This window comes from Felis catus, chromosome B4 (assembly GCF_018350175.1).
Source record: "Felis catus isolate Fca126 chromosome B4, F.catus_Fca126_mat1.0, whole genome shotgun sequence".
Taxonomy (NCBI): Eukaryota; Metazoa; Chordata; class Mammalia; order Carnivora; family Felidae; genus Felis; species Felis catus.
Window position 1 is genome coordinate 5648370 of NC_058374.1, and position 19249 is coordinate 5667618.

Here is a 19249-nt window from a genome sequence, read left to right on the forward strand (position 1 = left end):
TATGAGAAAGTTTGAAATACATCAAGAATTATCAAAATGTGACCTAGAGACACAAAGTGGGCAACTACTGTTGGAAAAATGGCATCGACAGACTGACTCGCTTGAGGCAGGATTGCCACAAACCTTCAGTTTGTAAAAACAAAACAAAACAAAACAAAACACACAATCATGTGTAAAGTGCAACACTGCAGAGCGCAACAGAATGAGGTGTGGCTGTAGTGAATGTTGACTGGGGCTCACTTAACATTGCTACAACCCACAATGTTGACCTCAGGGTCATTTTCTAGATGATGAACGAAGTTCCACGATAGGAAGGCCCTTGCTCAGGGTGGTGTGGGGCCGAGCCAGGGTTGGAACTCAGAATTGTGTGACCCTAAATCCTGTACATTTCCCACCCCCAGAGGTGTTGTTTAGAGGCCCAACGGTTCAGTTAGCCTCAGACTTCCACACAAATGTCTTGTCCCCCTCCCCCAAGAGATGGGCTCCCGCAGCCTTCCACACTGCCTTCCGTTCTCTGTACTGTCTTGGCGAGGGGGACAGAGAGACAGTGCAGGGCCGTGTACTTACTGATGCACTTGAGATTGGGAATTGTCCAGTGGGCAGTGTTCGTGGTCTTGTTAAGCACGCACTCTGTCAGGGTGGACGTCCCGGCTTTCCGCTTGAAGCCAGTGTTACAGGTATACCGCTCGGTGGAGTTCAGTTTGTAACTCTTGACCCGGATGTCTGCATGTTCCACAGATGTGGGAGGAGGGCACGTGACACCTGCAAAGGTGCAGACAAGAGAGGAGAGGTGACCACATTTCAGCTGGCTCAGAGGAGCTCCCCAGGGTCACTTGGGTGGCACTCAGCACCTTCGAGCCAGGGACTGGCTCTCCTGGGGGCCTCTTAGGATACACCCCACATTCCAAGCATGTGGAAAACGTTCAGTAAGGGCTCTCATCGTTTAGAGGCCTCCCAGGAGCCTTGCCTTAGGCGCTCGCCATCCAGCATGGCTCGGGACTGGGGAGTCATCAGTGGAAACCCTTCTCCCTGCCCTCCCCTTCCTATTGGTCTTCCCGGCCCACGCAGCCCGGGCCTCTGAGCTCTCTTGCCTGAAAACAGTAACAGCCCTGGGATTGCTCTCCCTGCTTGTTCTCCCTGAAAGCCTTTCATCCGTTTCTGTAACACAGCCAGGTATCTTCAGAAATGCATATGATGGCTTCACTCTTTCTTGGTTGCCCGCTGCTCTTAGGATAAAAACTCACATCCTCAAGAAGTCTTCAAGGCTCTGCTGGATGGGGCCCCACCTCCTCCCTAGCTACTCTCCCCCTGCCCCCCACCCCCGGCCACACTGGCCTTCGGTCCCCCCCACCCTCTGCCACTTACCATGCCTACCGCTCTCCCCAGCTCATCTCCTGCCATCCTCCCTAACTTCAACATGACTTTCTCAGGAAAGCCTTCCCTCCCTGCCGCTCCCCCCTCCAAGCAGCCAGCTCCCGTAGTTCCGTGTTCTTTCCCTGCGCAGTCAGCTGCCTTCAGGGTTGTATGGAAGACACTGAGATGTTATAATGTCTGTCTGTCTGTCTCCTAATGTGCGCTGCGAGCTCTAGAGGGTGGGGGCCACATCTGTTTTGCCCGACACCACCCTCCCTGAGCCTAGGACAGTAACTGGCAAGGGAAGGTGTTCAAGAAACACCTGTTCAGGGAATGACATTTATTATGCACATGCCCTTTACCCCAGCGATTTCGCTTCTAAGAATTTTCCCGACAGACATGCTGGCATATTTATGAAGTGAGTATGTACAGAGTTATTGATTATAGTAGCCAGTATCTGTGTGAATTACCTCACATGTGGTCAGCAGGAGACTAATTTAGTAACTTACAGTACAGCTACTCCTGGAAGAAGTGCTAGTCAGACCTCTGTAACAGACGAAAGGGTGCTCTTTATCACTGAAGTGGATACAGATACACTGTTACATTAGGAAGAAGACGAACAGAACCCCATGTGTCATTCGCTGCCATCGGCGAAAAAAGAAAAAATGGTACCTATCCACAATTTTTTGTCTGTACATAAAATCTCTGAAAAGATGCAAAAGACTATTAACACTGGAGGAGAGACAGCTGAGGACACGCTGGGAGTGGGAGACTTTTTACTGAATGCCTTATCATAGCTTCTCACTTTTTTCCTTTCCATACTTTCTGAATTTTTAGTAGTACAAATGTTTTACCTGTTAAAAATGCTTTTGAAAGTTTTTGGAATGCTCTGTTTCTTCAGCTGTTTTGTAAATGGATGTTTTTCCTTTTCATAGATTACATCTACGCCAGGGTGAAAGTTGAAATAGTTAATAAATAACCAGTGCCACCGAGATGCTGACCGATTGGAATGGGTGCGGGCAATCATGGGGGCCGGGCGGCTGGCCACTGGCCACAGATGGAAGGCCACAGTGATGAGGGCTGGCAGAATATTAGTTGTGCCCAAATGTTACATACTGTTTAAAATACATGAAATTCTTCATCATGAAATAAGTTGGGGTGAGGGATTTTGGGGTACCCTGCCGTAGGAACTCAGACCTCAGTTGAATCTAGGGCAAGAGAGGGGTAAATCATGCCAAGTGTGAGTGTTCACTGCTTCTATTGTAAGATGTTGCCTGTGAAATAAATGTGAGAAATGCAGAAGATTCTAGAATTAGGCATTTTTGGCTTTCTCTGAGCCAGTTAAGGCAGCTTGAGGTAAAATTGAAGCCAAGAGGTTTTGCAAAGCCATGGGGAGGATTCTGGGCCCTCTTTTGGGAGACCACCCACCAGTCACTCCCAGCAGACTGTGGCTGTGACGAAGTGCATGCCCAGTGAAAACTAACATACCTTGTGTCAGAAGAATGATACCAAAAGAAGGTAAGAGCCAGAGCTAGACCGATTCAAGTTTTCTCCAAGCTGTGCTACAGTGTTGAAAATGCCCCCCACCCTTTCTAATTAGAAGTTGAAAGAGTTGAGCAAGATTTAGACCCTAAGATTTTCTTCGGTATGAAACTTACTGGTTAAACCCATGTCCTGGGACCTGCCCGACCATGTACGTTGATTTCATTTTTGTGGCACCTCCAGACCTGGTCTCATGACTTGAGGGCGTGACACCTACTGAAGTTCTTGATCCCCATATCTGGATACATGCCAGGAACACACAGTTCTAGTCTGCAAGTCTGATGATTTAACTACTTGAAAATACTGTAAATGGCCCAAATCCCAAACGGATGAGGTGAGTTCAGTCACCTGTCCATCGTAGACTTTGGTGCAAGGTCTGAGGGGGACAGAATCCGGAAAATGCAACCATCTTCTGTAGCTCTCCATGTCATAGTGAGGATTCTGGATTCTGGAACGTGAATCCCCACCCGTCCCAGAAAATGTAATGACTCTCTGATCTTAACCTGGGTGTTGTGAGTGGTGCTGGTTTCCTTCTGCATCCTTCAAATAAGCCAGTCTAGTTTGATTTACCCAAATAGTGTCTGTGTTTGCTTTGCTGCAATCTGAGACTTCTTGTGGTTGGGCAGGATCTGGGGTCCGCTTTGGTAGCCACGGGCCCCCAAATGGCAGCTTTCTTCTTCCTTTTCACCTGCTTCCTGTGGGCTGGCCTGTCTCTTCCTAGGAACCCTAGCTTTCAGGACTAGCCCCCTGATTCCTCTGCCCAAGTCTTGCCTGTGTTTTCCTGCAGAGAGCAACCCCTGGACTGCCACACTCCCCAGCTGCTCGCTTAGGTTTGGACGTCCAAGAATGACCGCCAGAATCACCAGGACATGAACTCACAGCCCAGGCCCCTTATGCCATATCCCACCGGCCAGCTGGGCTTCTTTACACATTAGAGTCAGAGGGATTCCCCTCCGAGTTCAGAATGTGGTCAGAACAGTCTGCTGTAAATGCCTGGCAGCCTGCAGGTAGACCAGCCTGCCAGTGGGTGAGCTGTTGGGTTCTCCCTTCCTCCTTCGGGAAGAAGGCTCTCCCGGCTGAGGCTCCAGCATGCCTCATACCTGAGCCCACCTGAGCTATGACAGCCCCATGGATCAGTAAAGCCCAGGCCTTACCGTAGTCTTCCTAGTCTCAGGAGAGGAAATGGATAGTTTGATTTTTGTTCTTAATCCAGCCACTGACTTTTAAAGTCCCACCGATAATCTAGTCTTAGATTTTGTACAATATAAGATACATCTGTGCTGTTCTTTACCACTCCATGCTGGTAGTCTCAATGCTCCCTCTTCATTTACGTGGCTTCTAGAGTGGACTCAAACATTTTCTTTTCCTTTTCAGTGAGGTCATAAGATAATCTTGATTTAGACCTATCAGTTTCCTAAAAATACTATTTTCTTACTAATTTCTATACACAAAATTAATAGGAGAGAAGAAATCTGTCTGCTTAGATTTACTTCCTTTACCATCCCCTGTCTTCTCTCTCTCTCCCATCTGGTCTTTGGATTGTATCTTGTTCGCCTGAATCCCTCCCAGAACATTTTTATTCACCAGGTAGTCCACAAGTTCCATTTTTAAGTTCAAGTAATGTTCTGAATCTATTGATCTTCTGTCTGTCATCTTTTTTTCAGTCTCTGCTGTTTTCTGTGTTGTTTCCACATTTGATATTTTTCTCAGCAGATTGTTCTACATCTTCTAAGTCCTAAAATATTCTCCTCCATTTAGAATGGTGGTTTTCAACTTTTAGCATTTGTGGCACACTTTGAAATGAAACATCTGTGACCTGTCACTGAGGGGGATTTAGAAGGTCAAGGCATTGGTGACCATATCAGCAAGAGTTATAAAGAATTGATGCTATGGTAGAAGGGCATCAGTGCTAAAGTGTGACTCATTTCGTGGCCCCTTGGAGCTGGCTGCTATGTGTGTGGGCAGTTTATTGAGTCTATGTGAACTCAGAGTTCTTACAGATTTCAAAAAATATGCAGTCTTCTCTGTAATCGCTTGACTTATTCCCCTTATCTTAGATTCATGACAGATAGTACCCCTCTCAGCTCAATACACCCCTTCTGCCAAATGCCGGTGTTATTGCAGGTGTATTCAGTTTTGCAGCAATGAATCTGGCACAGCAACTAGGACAGGGTTCACAGGAAACATGCCATGCACACAGTTGAGAACCACTTCTTTGAAAGGAAAAGTAAACCAGGACAGACACTGAGTAAACAGTGACAGGTTTATAGCCTCTACAGATTTTCCTTGAAAACTCACCGATGCTGTTAAATCAGAGGGCAAAGGTCTAAAGGCACCGTCAATGCTCTTTTCTTCTTGATAACCTCTGGGAACCAGTCATCATCAATGAGAAAGACAAACACAGCCCAGGTTTCCCACTGTTGGAAGAAGAAGTTACAACTATGGAAAGGGGGGGAGAGGATGACTAGAAAGTGCCCTATGATGTTAAAGAGAATTGGGACCAGCGATATCAGAATGTAACCATTGTGTGTGTGTGTGTGTTCATGCATGTGTGTGTACGTGTGTCTGTACATGGGAATGTACATGTGCAGATGTGTGTGTGTTTGTGTGTCTGTGTGTGTTCCAGCTCTGTCTTCTTACAATGCTTAGAAGCAATGACGTATCAGCACTGAATGTACTTGGTGCCCAGATCTTGGTCTCCATCAGAAGAAACCATGGCTACTTGAGGAAAAGGCTGATTCCAGGGCTAGGATGGGGAAGGCATGCCAGATGAGCCTGGAATACCTTGTACCGGAAAGTAAGGAGATACTCAAAGAATGATGGTGACATATCAAAAGGATATAGGGTGAAGGCTGAACTGGCTGTCACTGGCCACATACAGGACCATTTGAGTATCAAAACAAAGACAGTAATTATGACAAATTATGGAACAACATAAAACAAAACTCTGTAAGTCTGAACTAATATAAACAAATAAATGAATAAATAAGTGAGCAGAGGGAGAAGAGAAAGCCCTCCTTAAGGTATAATTCTAAATAATAGAGAAAGAATGATGGCATAAGGGAAGAAACAATGCTAGAATGAGCGGATTGAAGTTTGATAATGGACAGGATATTTATATAGTGTGGCGGATTCCACTGTGTCAGTTTAGCTAAGTGGGACACGCATTCCTCAAATCTCCTCCCTGCATGGTGACCAGTTAGCCTGTGGCACAATCACCAATCCTGGGACAAATCAAGTTCATGTGCCTCCTGATACAGTTCACTGAGAAGGACACAACATCACACCTGTGGTATTTCTCCCCCAGATCCATAATCTGAATCTCATCATGAGGAAACACTAGTTGAACCTAAGTTGAGCGACATTCTAAAAAACACTTGGCCTGTATTCGAGATCAAGAAGGATAGAGAAAGGCAAAGGAAATGTTACAGACTGCAAGAGGCTATGGAGACATGGCAACAAAATGTAACATGTGGTCCTGGATTAGATTCGGAATCAGGGAGAAAATGGCTAACAAGGGCATTATTGGGACAACTGAGAAAATTTGAATATGCCCTGAATATTAGATAATAATATTGTGTCCAGGTTAAACTTCCTGATTTTTGATAAGTGTTCTGTGATTATGTGAGAGTGTTGTATTTTAGGAAGGCATGTAAGAGAATGTATTCATAGGAAATATATACTGAAGTATTTAGGCATAAAGGGGCATAGTGTCTCCAATTTACTTTCAAATACTTCAGAGGAAAACACACATATGTAATAAATATATAGACAGAAGAGTGATAAGGCGCATGGGGCAGAATGTAAACAGTTGGTGAATCTGGGTAAAGGGTATTCAGAAGGTCTTTTTTTCCTGTTCTTGCAGTTTTACTATTAAGTTTGAGATTGCATCCGAATAAATAAGGTGAAAAATAAGCAAAGTAAGTAACCAAACAAAATCCAGTTGGCGAATGTCACCCGGGTCCCTTTCTTTGAGGATTGCTCTGGAAGGAAACTCTAAGAGCCCTCGACAACTCAGGCCGAGATTATAATCTGGTCAGGAAAATGTTCTTTACGTATTTCCCTCCTTGTGGTTTTCACAGTGCTGCCTTTCCCTCTTCTCTTGTCCCTTAATCACACCTTTTAGAGTTCCTCATTCCATTTCCAGGGCCTAAGAGTAGTGTTTCCACTCTTTCCACGTTCAATATTTTGACTGTGGCTTTGGTGGGTCATATAAGTTCATCGTTGCCGTGTTGGAGTCCTCATTCTGCTGCATCAGCTCTGTTCCTTACTGTCGTCCTTTTCATCCTGGGCCCTCTCTGTCAGTGATTCCTAAATGTGAGCATACAGTAGAGCCACCTGGAGGGCTTATTAAAACCCAGAGTGCTGGCCTGTCCTCCCAGAGCTCCTGAGTCGTAGGTCTGGGGCAGGGCTGCAGAATCTGTATTTCTAGCAATATCCAGGTGATGGTGATACTGCTCATCCAAGAACCATGCTATATGGTATTTACAGGTGCAGGGTCTCTTGGCATCACCACAAGTTCCTTTCTTGCAGGCATTTAAAGTTTCTCTTGAAGTTATATCAACCTATGGTGTTGATTGCATCAGTGAAGATTTCTTTCACGGGTTCTTCCTGATGTGCTCTTCTGAATTTCCATTCTAGCAGTTTTTAATTGGACCCATCCCCCCACCCCCATTTTAAAAATGTACCTACTCCCAGAACCTGGGCAGTATGGCTGTGTCTTCTCTGCATCTACACACCATGCTACAGTTTACCCCATGAGAGGAACTGCATACACGGAAGTATGGATATCTTGAGTTGGGTGGCCTAGATTATAGGGCTCTGAGAACAGGGAAGTGATGCACTTTGCCAGCCCACCAACATGGGCTTGTCGGTGCTGTCTCTACATTTATTAAACACGTTGCCTAAACCAGCACTGGGGACATGAAGCACACTGGAAACTCCCAACTAATCCAGGGTCAAATCCCACTGATGGCATTGCTACAATTCCTCCCTGCCCCCACAGCAGTTCCTGGGCTACTTGTGCAGCAGGTTATGAATTCTAGAAGGAAAACAATAAATGCATTCTACTCATTAAAAAAAAAAAATGTACCTACTCCCCATGCTTGGTAGTACCGTGGGTTTAGTTCCATGCTACCAAAATCTTAAATCTGTGTTTGTGGTGCTTTGCTGTATGTTAACAAAGATGGAAAAATACTTAGAGATGGAGGGTGGGGTGGAATGGGGAGGAATGATCATAAAACACTCCACTCTAGAAATATTTAACAGTAGACCGGAAGGGATAGTCTAATAAAAATACTAGACTCTGCTCCATGATAAAATGTTCCCTCCTTCTGAGGGAGCCTGAGTTGACCATGGAACTTTGGATGTCCCAGGTAATATTACATTATTGGTGGCTGGAAAGTCTCCATTCAGCCATGAATCAGTGATGCCATAAATCAGGACACGAGAGATAAGAAGTCCCCAGAGGGAATGGCTAGGCAAAGACTGGATTTAGCTGGTTTTTCCTCACCTACCCCTTTATTTCCTTAAGCCCAGTTTGCTTTTTGATGCTGACAGCATCGTTGTCCTCGGCCTGGAGAAACTTGTGAGATCGCAGAGTCAAGCTCTCAGCCTGTGGACGACTCATGACCCCTCCCATGGGTGATTCTGAAACTTTGGAAGGGAAGGAGAGTCTAAGAACCCCTACCTCTTTCCAAACACCACACATACAGTTACTTTCAAGACCAGTCCATTTTGGGGGCGTTGCAAAGACATCTTGCACAAAATTGTATTTATCTTTTTGTAGCTGGCTTATTTTACTTTAGCATATTGTCCTTAGCACAGTCCATATTGTGGTACATTACACAGTTTCCTTTCTTTTTAACGCTGGATAATATTCCATTGGTATGTACATACCATATTTTGATTATCTATAATTCATTTGTTGATGGACACTTGGGTTGATAACATGTTTTAGCTATTGTGAATAGGCTGCTATGAACGTGGATGTACAAATGCCTCTCTGAGACCCTACTTTCAAGTCTTTGGGGTGGATACCCAGAGGTGGAATTTCTCGATCATATGGTAATTCTGTTTTTAATGTTTGAGGGTCTGCTATACTGTTTTCCACAGTGACTACACCATTTTACATTCCCAACAACAATGCACAGCGTTCCTTTTCTCTACATGCTCTTGTTTTTTCATCTTCATGGTAGAAGATGTATCTCACTGAAGTTTTGGTTTCATCTCCCTAGTGATTAGTGCTGTTGAGAATATTTTCATGTGTTTACTGCACATCTTTTGTATCTTCTTTGGAGAAATATTTAATCCAGTTCTTTGCCCATTTTTGCATCGGGCCGTTTGTTTTCTTATTGTTGAATTTTAGGAGTACTCTATATATTCTGGAAATTAATCCTTTATCAGATATACAACTTGCAAATATTTCCTCTCATTCTGTGGTTTGATTTTTACTCTGTGGATAGGGTCTTTTGATGCACAAAATTGTAAAATTTTCATGAAGTCCAACTTGTTTATTTTTGTTGTTGTTTCCTATGCCTTTGGTGTCATATTCAGGAAATCACTACCAAATCCAATATCATGAAGCTTTGTCCTATGTTTTCTTCTAAGAGTTTTATTGTTTTATGTCTTATACTTAGGTCTTTTATCCATTTTGTGTTCATTTTTGCATATGATGTTCTGTAAGGTTCCAACTTCATTACTTTGCATGTAGGATGTCCAGTTTCCCTAGCACCATTTTTTAAAAAGACTGTCCTTTCCCAATTGAATGGTCTTGGCATCCTTGTCAAAAATCATTTTGCCATATATATGGTGTTCATTTCTGGGCTGTCTATTTCATTCATTTGTATGTCTCTCTTAATGCCAATACCACACTGTTGTGATTACTGTAGGTTTGTAGTAAGTTTTGATATCAGGAAGTATGGGTCCTCCAAGCTTTGTTTTCAAGATTGTTTTGGCTATTTGGGATAATTTGAGATTCCATATGAATTTTAGGATGGGTTTTTCTCTTTTTGCAAAAGACATCATTGGGATTTTGATAGGAATTGCATTCAATCTGTAGATTGCTTTGGGTAGTATTGACATGTCTTTCAATCCATGAACATGGGATGTGTTTCCGTTTATTTGTATTTTGTTTCATTTCTTTCAGCAACATTTTGTAGTTTTCATTATATAGGTCTTTCAGCTCCTTGGTATAAGTGTAATAATAGAATACTCCTAAGTATGTTATTACTTTTGATGCAACTGATTTTTGTATATTGACCTTGTATCCTGCTACTTTACTGAATTCATGTAGTAATTCTAACAGAGTTGGTGGGTGGTTTTTTTTTTTTTTTTGGTGGAATTTTAAAGTTTTCTGCATATAAGATCATACCATCTGCAAACAGAGATAATTTTACTTCTTCTTTTCCAATTTGGGTGGCTTTTCTTTTCCTTGCCTAACGCTGTGGTAGAACTTCTAGTGCTATGTTGAATAGAAGCTGTGAAAGCTGGCATCCTTGCCTTGTTCCTGATCTTAGAGGAAAAGCTTTCAGTCTTTCACCATAGAGTATAATGTTCACCATGGGTTTTTATGTATGGCTTTTATCATGTTGATGAAATTTCCTTCTATTCCTAGTATTTTGAGTGTTTTTTTTTTTTTTATCATTCAAAGGTGCTGAATTTTGTCAAATGCTTTTTCTGCATCGAGATGCTCATGTGTTGTTCCCCCTTCATTTTCTTAATGTGGTGTATTAACACTGATCAGTTTTCATATGTGAGCCATCTTTGCATTCCAGTAATAAATCCCACTTGGTCATGGTGTATGATCCTTTTAATATGCTGCTGAAATCAGTTTGCTAGTTTTTTTTTTAAGGATTTTTGCATTAATATTCATAAAGGGTATTTGTCTGTAATTTTCCGTTCTTACAGTATCTTTATCTGGCTTTCGTATCAGGGTAATGCTGGCCTCACAGACTGAGTTAGGAAATGTTCCCTCCTCTTTAATTTTTTCTACCTTCTTGACAGGTTTTGGTATTCTAGGAATTTGTCCATTTCACTTAGGTTATCCAATTTATTTGTGTACAATTGTCCATAGTATTCTCTTATAATCCTTTTAGTTCTGTAGAATTGGCAGTAATGTCCCCACTTTCATTTCTGATTTTAGTAATTTAAGTCACCTCTCTTGTTTTCTTAGTCCATCTAGCTATAGGTTAGTCAATTTTGCTGATCTTTTTGAAGAACCTACTTTTGGTTTCATTGATTTTCTTGTTTTTCTATTCTGTATTTCATTTATCTCTGGTTTAATCTTTATTATTTTCTTCCTCCTGCTAGCTTTGGGTTTGGTTTGCTCTTTTTCTAGTTCCCTGAGGTATAAAATTAGGCTGTTGACTTTAGATCTTTTTTTTTTTAATGTAAACATGTATAGCTATAAATTTCCCCCTTAGCTCCACTTTCCATAAATTTTGGTATGTGTGTTCCCATTTTTATTCATCTCTATGTCTTTTCAAATTTCCCTTATGATTTCTTCTTTGATCTTTTGGTCGTTTAAAAGTGTATTGTTGGGGCGCCTGGGTGGCGCAGTCGGTTAAGCGTCCGACTTCAGCCAGGTCACCATCTCGCGGTCCGTGAGTTCGAGCCCCACGTCAGGCTCTGGGCTGATGGCTCAGAGCCTGGAGCCTGTTTCCGATTCTGTGTCTCCCTCTCTCTCTGCCCCTCCCCCGTTCATGCTCTGTGTGTCTCTGTCCCAAAAATAAATAAACGTTGAAAAAAAAAATTAAAAAAAAAATAAAAGTGTATTGTTTAATTTCCACAATTTTGTGAATTCTGTAGTTTTCTTTCTGTTATTGATTTCTAACTTCATCCTGCTGTGATCAGATTAGATATTTTGCATGATATCTGCCTTTTTAAATCTATTGAGACTTAATTTGTGGCCTAATGTGTGGTCCATCCTAGAAAATGTCCCATGTGGATTGAGAAGGATGTGTATTCTGGTGGTCTGTTATTAGGTACATAAATGTTTATAACGGTTATATTTTCTTTCCATATTGAACCTTTTATTAATATATAGTGTCCTTCTTTGTCTCTAAACTTTTTTTTATTAAATGATTTTTTAAACTTTTTAAAAAGTTCATTTATTTTGAGACAGAGAGAGTGCACACATGCATGCGTGTGAGCGGGGGAGGGGCAGAGAGAGAGAGAAAGGTAGAGAATCCCAAACAGGCTCCACGCTGTCACCACAGAGCCTGATGCAGGGCTCAAACTCATGAACAGTGAGATCATGACCTGAGCTGAAATCAAGACCTGAGCTCAACCAACTTAGCCACCCAGGTGCCCTTGTCTCTAAACATTTTTTGATTTAAAGTCTATTTTGTCTGATATTAGCATAGCCATCCCTGCTCTCTTTTGGTTACTATTTGCATGGAATATCTTTTTGCATCTTTTCACTTTTAATCTATTTTTGACTTAAGTTTGTCTCTTGCAGACAGCATATAATCAGATCAAGTGTTTTATTCATTTTGCCAATCGTCTTCCATTAAACAGTTTAATCTATTTACATATAAAGGAATTACTGATAAGGAGGGACTTCTGTCATTTTGCTCTTTGTTTTCTACATACCTTTTAGCTTTTTTGTCCTTCATTTTTGCATCACTGTCTTTTTTTTATGTTTAGTCAATTTTATGTCATGAAACATTAATTTCTCCATTTCTTTTGTGTATATTCTATAGTTATCTTATTTGTGGTGTCCAGTAATTCCTTTAAATGTAAATAGATTAAATGGGGATTGCATTTAACATCCTAAATTTATAACACTCTAATTTGAATTCATACTAATGTAACTTCAATGAGATACAAGAACTCCTTTCTTACAGCTCTGTCTCTGTTGTTGATGTCTCAAAGTTACATCTTTATATATTGTGTGCCCCAAAAACATAATCTAATAATTCTTTAAAATGTACTAATTTCTTAAATTATGTAGAAAACAATATTTGGAGTTACGAACCAAAGTTACCTTTTACACTAGTATTTTTTTTTCTTTATACATATGAGTCTCTTAAATCATGTAGAAAACAAAAAGTGCAGTTACAAACCATTATTGAGTAATACCAGCTTTATGATTGCCCATGAATTATTTTCCTTTACTGAGCTATTATTTCTCCATCCAGTCAAGCTACAGTCTAGTGTCTTTCTGTTTCACATGGCAGAACTCTTTGAGTATCTATTACAGGTCAGGCGCAGTGGTAGTGAACTCCCTCAGCTTTTGCTTATCTGAGAATGTCTTAATTTCTGACTTTTGAAGGACAGTTTTTCTGGATTCTTGGTTGGCAGTTCTTTTCTTTTAGCACTCTGAATATATTGGCCCACTGCTTTCTGGTCTGCAAAGTTTTTGATATATGAAAGTTATGAAAGTTATGAAATATGCTGATAATCTTATTGGGGAATCCCTTATATATGACACTTTGCTTCTCTCTCACTTTCAAGATTCTTTGGCTCTGGCTTTTGAAAGTTTGATTCTATAGTGTCTTGGGGAAGGTCTCTTTGAGTTTATCTTACTTGGAGTTAATTGAGCTCCTTTGAGGTTTATATTCATGTCTTTTATCAAATTTGGGAAATTTACAGCCATTATTTCTTGAAATATTCTCTCTGTTCCTTTCTTTCTTCTTTTGAGACTCACACAATGTTGGTCTCTTGATGGTGTCCCATAGATTCCTTAAGCTCTGTTTACCTTTCTTCAATCTTTTTTCTTTCTGTTTCTCAGACTTGATCATTTTTGTGATTTCCATCTTCAAATTTGTTAATTCTTTCTTCTACCTGTTCAAATCTGCCTTTGAATCTGTCTAGTGAATTTTTCATAAGAGTTATTGTACTTTTTAGCTCCAGAATTTCTTTTTGGTTTCTTTTTAGATTTTCTCTCTCTTAATTGATATTTCCATTTTGTTTATACACCATTTTCTTTAACTTTCTCCACATTTTCCTTTAGGTTTTGAGCATCTTTATGACAGTTGTCTTAAAGTCTTTGTCTAGTATATCTGCCATCCAGTCTTTTTTCTGGGACAATTTCTATTGATTTTTTTTTTTTTTCTTTTGACTGGGTCATACTTTCCTGTTTCTTTCTATGACTTGTGATTTTTTTTGTTGTTGAAAACTGGACATTTGAATCTAATAATGTGGTAATTCTAGAAACCGGCTTGCTGTTATTTATTTACTTATATATTTTAAAGTTTTTGTTTATTGATTTTGAGAAAGAGTGCATGCATGAGTGGGGGAGGGGAAGAAAGCGTGGTAAAAAAGAGGATCCCAAGCAGGGTCCATATTGTCAGCACACAGCCCAACACAGGGCTCAATCTCATGAACCATGAGATCATCACCTGAGCCAAAATCGAGAGTCAGACGCTTAAGTAACTGAGTCACCCAGGCATCCCTATTTATTTTTTGATTGTTGCAGGCTGTCACTGTGCCACAGGTCAGCCTGAGGTATAACTTAAGGTCTTCTCGGGTCTTTTCTAACTTTTCTCTGGGCTTGCATGGCCACCTTCTGTTTTTCCCTAGATATGCAATTGTTTGTGACTGTCCTAGTCTTTAATGTCTGGCTCCCAAAAGGAGGAAATGGGAAAAAAGAAGGGGTGCGGGAAAGAAGGATACTAGCTCTCTAAATCCTCTGGAAGTCACTTCAGCTGGTCTGAGAGGGGCTTGCAACAGGAGGGAGAGATACAACAACAATGGCTTCCCACTTCTTTGGCAGCACGTCTGTGAGCAGAAGCACTAATCGGCGATCACAGCACCGATCCCTTATATTTATAGGACAGGGTCCTTTCTGCCCTCCCCCTGGCTCCTGCAAGCCATGTGCAGGCTGTGCCAGGAACACATGCACGGCTGCCTGCCCTGGGGCTGGAGGTGAGGGCTGGGCAGCCGCTGCTGTGTAAGGAGCTGAAACTAACCACAGTTTACCTTCCCATCTCCCCTGGAAGTTGCAAGCTTTCAATAGATTCCAGAGTTCCAAAATAGTTCTGTCAGACAGATTCTGCCAGTGCAATTATTGTCCAGGTGAGTAAATAGATTCCTGATACTTCCTACTCTACCATCTTCCCAGAATCCTTTTTGAATAAATGTTTCCCTGGGCATACAATTCTAGGCAGATGATTTTTCTCCTTAGCACTTTGAAGCTTTCTAGCTTTTTTTTTTAAGTTTATTTATTTCTTTTGAGAGAGAGAGAGAGGCAGAGAGAGAGAGAATCCCAAGTAGGCTGTACACTGTCAGCACAGAGCCTGATGTAGGGCTTGAACCCACGGACTCTGAGATCATGAAAGTCAGACGCTTAACTGACTGAGTCACTCAGGTTCCCCAAAGTTTTCTAGCTTTTAATGTTGACATTCTATTGAAAAACCCACTGTGTGTCTAATTCCTGTTTCTTTGCCAGAAATGTGTCTTTTCTCTCAGGATACTTCATATCTTCTCTTTGTTTTGGTGCTCTGCAGACTTATCACAATGATTCTTGGTATGGGTTTGTTTTTGTTTATCTTGCTTGGTGTCATTTCCCAAGTTTGACCTTTGGTGTCTTTGATGGCTTTAAGCCTTTCTGGAAAATACTCAGCCATTATCTCCTTATATCCTCTTCATCAATGTCCCTATTATCATCTTCTGGAGCTTCAGTCATGATCCTTGTTCTATCTGTCTAAGTCCAGGTTGCTACGTATAACGAAATACCATAGGTTGGGTGACAACAAACATTTATTTCCCACATTCTAGACATTGGAAATCCAAGATAAGGTGCCAGCATGATTGGGTTGTGGTGAGAGCCCACTGCATGGTTTACAGACTACTACTGCCTTCTTGCCTTATCCTCACAGGGTTGAGAAAAAGAGTTCTGAGCCTTTACCTCTTCTTATAAGGACACTAATCCCCTCATGGCTACACCCTTATGACCTCATCTAAGTGGAATTACCTTCCAAATGCCCCACCTGAGTATCATCACCCTCAGGATTACGATTTCAACATTTGAAGTTGAGAGGGTACAAACATTCATTCCTTAGTTCTGTCCTCTATATCTTTAATCTCTGATTCACCGTCCATTTCTCTGTGCTGTACTCTAATATCTTCAGACTCATCTTTTAGTTCACTAATTTCTCCTTAGCAGGCTCTAATTTGATCTTTAACTTCTGTATTGATTTTTTTAAATAAATGTTTGTATGTTGATTATTTGTAGTTGATTAAATCCATTTATTGTTGACAAGTATTTACCAGGGTGAGTCAATAATCAGTTACAGAATTTGTATTTGAGAAGGATGGTTGCTTCAGAGTACCTCCTATTCAGTACCCTCTTCCCCTCCCCTACCTAAAACCCTTTTTGTTGTGAAAATCATACATCCATAAGTATATAAAGTGTTTATGTGAAGTTTAAGGATTAATCATAAAATGAAGACTCATGTGTATGCCAATCAGCTTAAGAATGTATTGTTCTGAATGTATTGTTTTGAATGTATTATATGTATTCTTCTCTACTATGCTTCTCACACAGTGTTATGTTTTTTATTTATGTTGATGCATGTAGCTAGAGTTCATCCACTTTTGGTATTAAAGTATTATATGGAAACACCACAGTTTATCCATTTTACTATTGTCAGACATTTGGATTGTTTCTAGTGTTTTGCTATTACAAATAATAGTGCTAGAAATAACCTTGCACATGTCTCTTGATGCTCATGGAAAAGAGTTTATGGTATTTTCTTTCTTTTTTTTTTTAATTTTTTTTTTCAACGTTTATTTATTTTTGGGACAGAGAGAGACAGAGCATGAATGGGGGAGGGGCTGAGAGAGGGAGACACAGAATCGGAACCAGGCTCCAGGCTCTGAGCCATCAGCCCAGAGCCTGACGCGGGGCTCGAACTCACGGACCTTGAGATCGTGACCTGGCTGAAGTTGGACGCTTAACCGACTGCGCCACCTAGGCGCCCCATCTTTATGGTATTTTCTTAGCAATGGCATTGCTGGGAGATAGCACATGTGTATCAATTTTGGATAATACCAAACTGTTTTCCAAAGTGACTGCACCATTTATACTTCCACCGGCAGTAGGTGGGTTACTTTTTCACAATCTCACTAACATTTGTCCGTCTTAATTTTTAAAACTTTTAAATTGAATCCCAGGATAGATTTGAGGAGAATTGACATCTTGAAGATATTGAGTCTTCTTATCCAGAAACAATGTATATCTCTCTACTAATTAGGTTTCTTTCAAAAAGTTTTATAATTTTTCTATATAAAGGAGTGACATATCTTTTGTTGATTTATTCCTAGGTGCTTAACTTTGGGCGAGGAGGTGTGCTTTCTAAATGTTATCTTTTAAAAACATGTATTATCAAAATGCTTTTTGCAGGTACACAGAAAGAATATTGGTTCTTGAATATTGACTTTTAATTCGGCAATCCAGCTCCATCCTTAATAACTTATCTGTATATTATTATGGTAAAATAACAATCATGTATCTGAGAAAAATGAGCTTAAAAAGTTCACTTCAATCTGTATAATGTTTGCTTTTCTTGTCATACTATATTGGTTAGGACTTCCTGTACAAGGTTGAAGAGTGGGCATTATACCGTGAAACTTTGTCTTGTTCCTATTTTGAAAGGGAATATTCAGGTTTGTCTATTTCTTCCTGAGTTCGTTTTGGTAATTTTTTTAAAAATAAGGACCTGTCACCAAACTTTCAAACTTATGAGCGTGAAGGCATTTTAAACATTTTATTTATCTCCTCTTTTACATGCCTAATGTTATTTGTTTATGCTTTCTCTTTTATTCTTGATTAATTCTGCTAGAGGTTTGTTCATTTCGGTAGAATTTTTTTCAAAGAACCAAGTTTCGGACTTGTTGCATCTCTCTGATGTACCTCTGTTTTCAGTATTATTTACATCTGCTTTTATCCTTATTGTTTTCTTCCTTCTTCTATTGGACCTATTCTGCTTTTTTATCATGTCTGTAGTTGGATCCTTTGCATGTAATGTGAGACTTTCCTTATTTTCTAATGTAAGTATTTATGGTTCTAAGTTTTCAGAAGATAGTGTTTTTTTTTTTTAATTTTTTTTTCAACGTTTATTTATTTTTGGGACAGAGAGAGACAGAGCATGAACGGGGGAGGGGCAGAGAGAGAGGGAGACACAGAATCGGAAACAGGCTCCAGGCTCTGAGCCATCAGCCCAGAGCCCGACGCGGGGCTTGAACTCACGGACCGCGAGATCGTGACCTGGCTGAAGTCGGATGCTTAACCGACTGCGCCACCCAGGCGCCCCAGAAGATAGTGTTTTTGTTTTGTTTTGTCCTAATTTATTTTGTGTTATTTTTTTCTGACTTACATTCCTTGTGATGAGAGAAGTTGGTCTATATGATCTCTATCATTTGAAATGCACTGAGGCTGATTTTATGACCTGGCAACACATAGTCAGAGTTTATAAATGTTCCCTGGCAGCACCTGGGTGGCTCAGTTGGTTGAGTCTGATTTCTACTCAGGTCGTGATCTCGTGGTTCATGGGTTAGAGCCCCGAGTCAGGCTCTGTGCTGACAGCTTGCTCAGAGCCTGGAGCCTGCTTTGGATTCTGTGTCTCCCTCTCTCTGCCCCTCCCCTGCTCACGCTCTGTGTCTGTGTCTCTCAAAAATAAATAAATGTAAAAAAAAAATTTATAAATGTTCTCTGTGTGTGGTATTCAGTTGTTAGACATAGTAGTCCATATTTGATCAAGCTTGTTAATTATTTTCATAACTTTTATATTCTTACTGATTTATTTTCACATTTGACCCATCAAAGACTTGGAGAGGTATGTTAGAAGCTTCCATTATGATTATGTATTTGTTAATTTTTTTATTTTTAACAAAATTTTAAAAAATGTTTATTTATTTTTGAGAGAGAGACAGAATGCGAGTGGGTTGGGACAGAGAGAGAGGGAGACACAGAATCCGAAGCAGACTCCGGGCTCCGAGCTGTCAGCACAGAGCCTGACGCGGGGCTTGAACTCACAAGCTGTAAGATCATGACCTGAGCTGAAGTCAGACATTCAACCGACTGAGCCACCCAGGCGCCCCTATTTGTTAATTGTTTTGATAGTTCTAATCATTTTTGCCTCGTATATTTTGAGGTTATGCTTTACAGGTACACAGGCTTAGAATTGATACCATTCTGTGTTAAGTGATCTCTCTCTATTTACTGATTATACTAACCTCTTTAACATGCATCCTCAATGTGTAAATGTTAATTCATATCCACAGCCTCCTCCCCAGCAATACAAGAACCTTGGAGATGCTTTAATGCCATGACCCATTACCAGTTTCTTTTTGTTTGAATAAGTCTTTATTTCATCATCTTTCTTAAATGACAGTTTTGTGCAACATA

At 40.7% G+C, this 19249-nt stretch overlaps 2 protein-coding genes across 6 annotated transcripts in view; one reads left to right on the forward strand and one right to left on the reverse strand.

Annotated features, from left to right (window-relative positions):
• Positions 1 to 19249, forward strand: part of FBH1 (F-box DNA helicase 1) — a 217617-nt gene that overhangs the window by 82277 nt on the left and 116091 nt on the right. The gene's annotated exons all lie outside the window — the stretch shown is intronic.
• The window catches only part of IL15RA (interleukin 15 receptor subunit alpha), a 51033-nt gene that overhangs the window by 19438 nt on the left and 12346 nt on the right, over positions 1 to 19249 (reverse strand). For 2 of the 3 annotated variants that reach the window (XM_023256308.2, XM_023256307.2), the window contains exon 2: positions 568 to 762. In XM_023256308.2, the coding sequence (XP_023112076.1) occupies positions 568 to 762 (195 nt within the window). Of the gene's footprint in view, positions 1 to 567; positions 763 to 3011; positions 9922 to 19249 lie in introns of those variants that run through there. The other variant, XM_045060838.1, reaches the window with a different exon arrangement.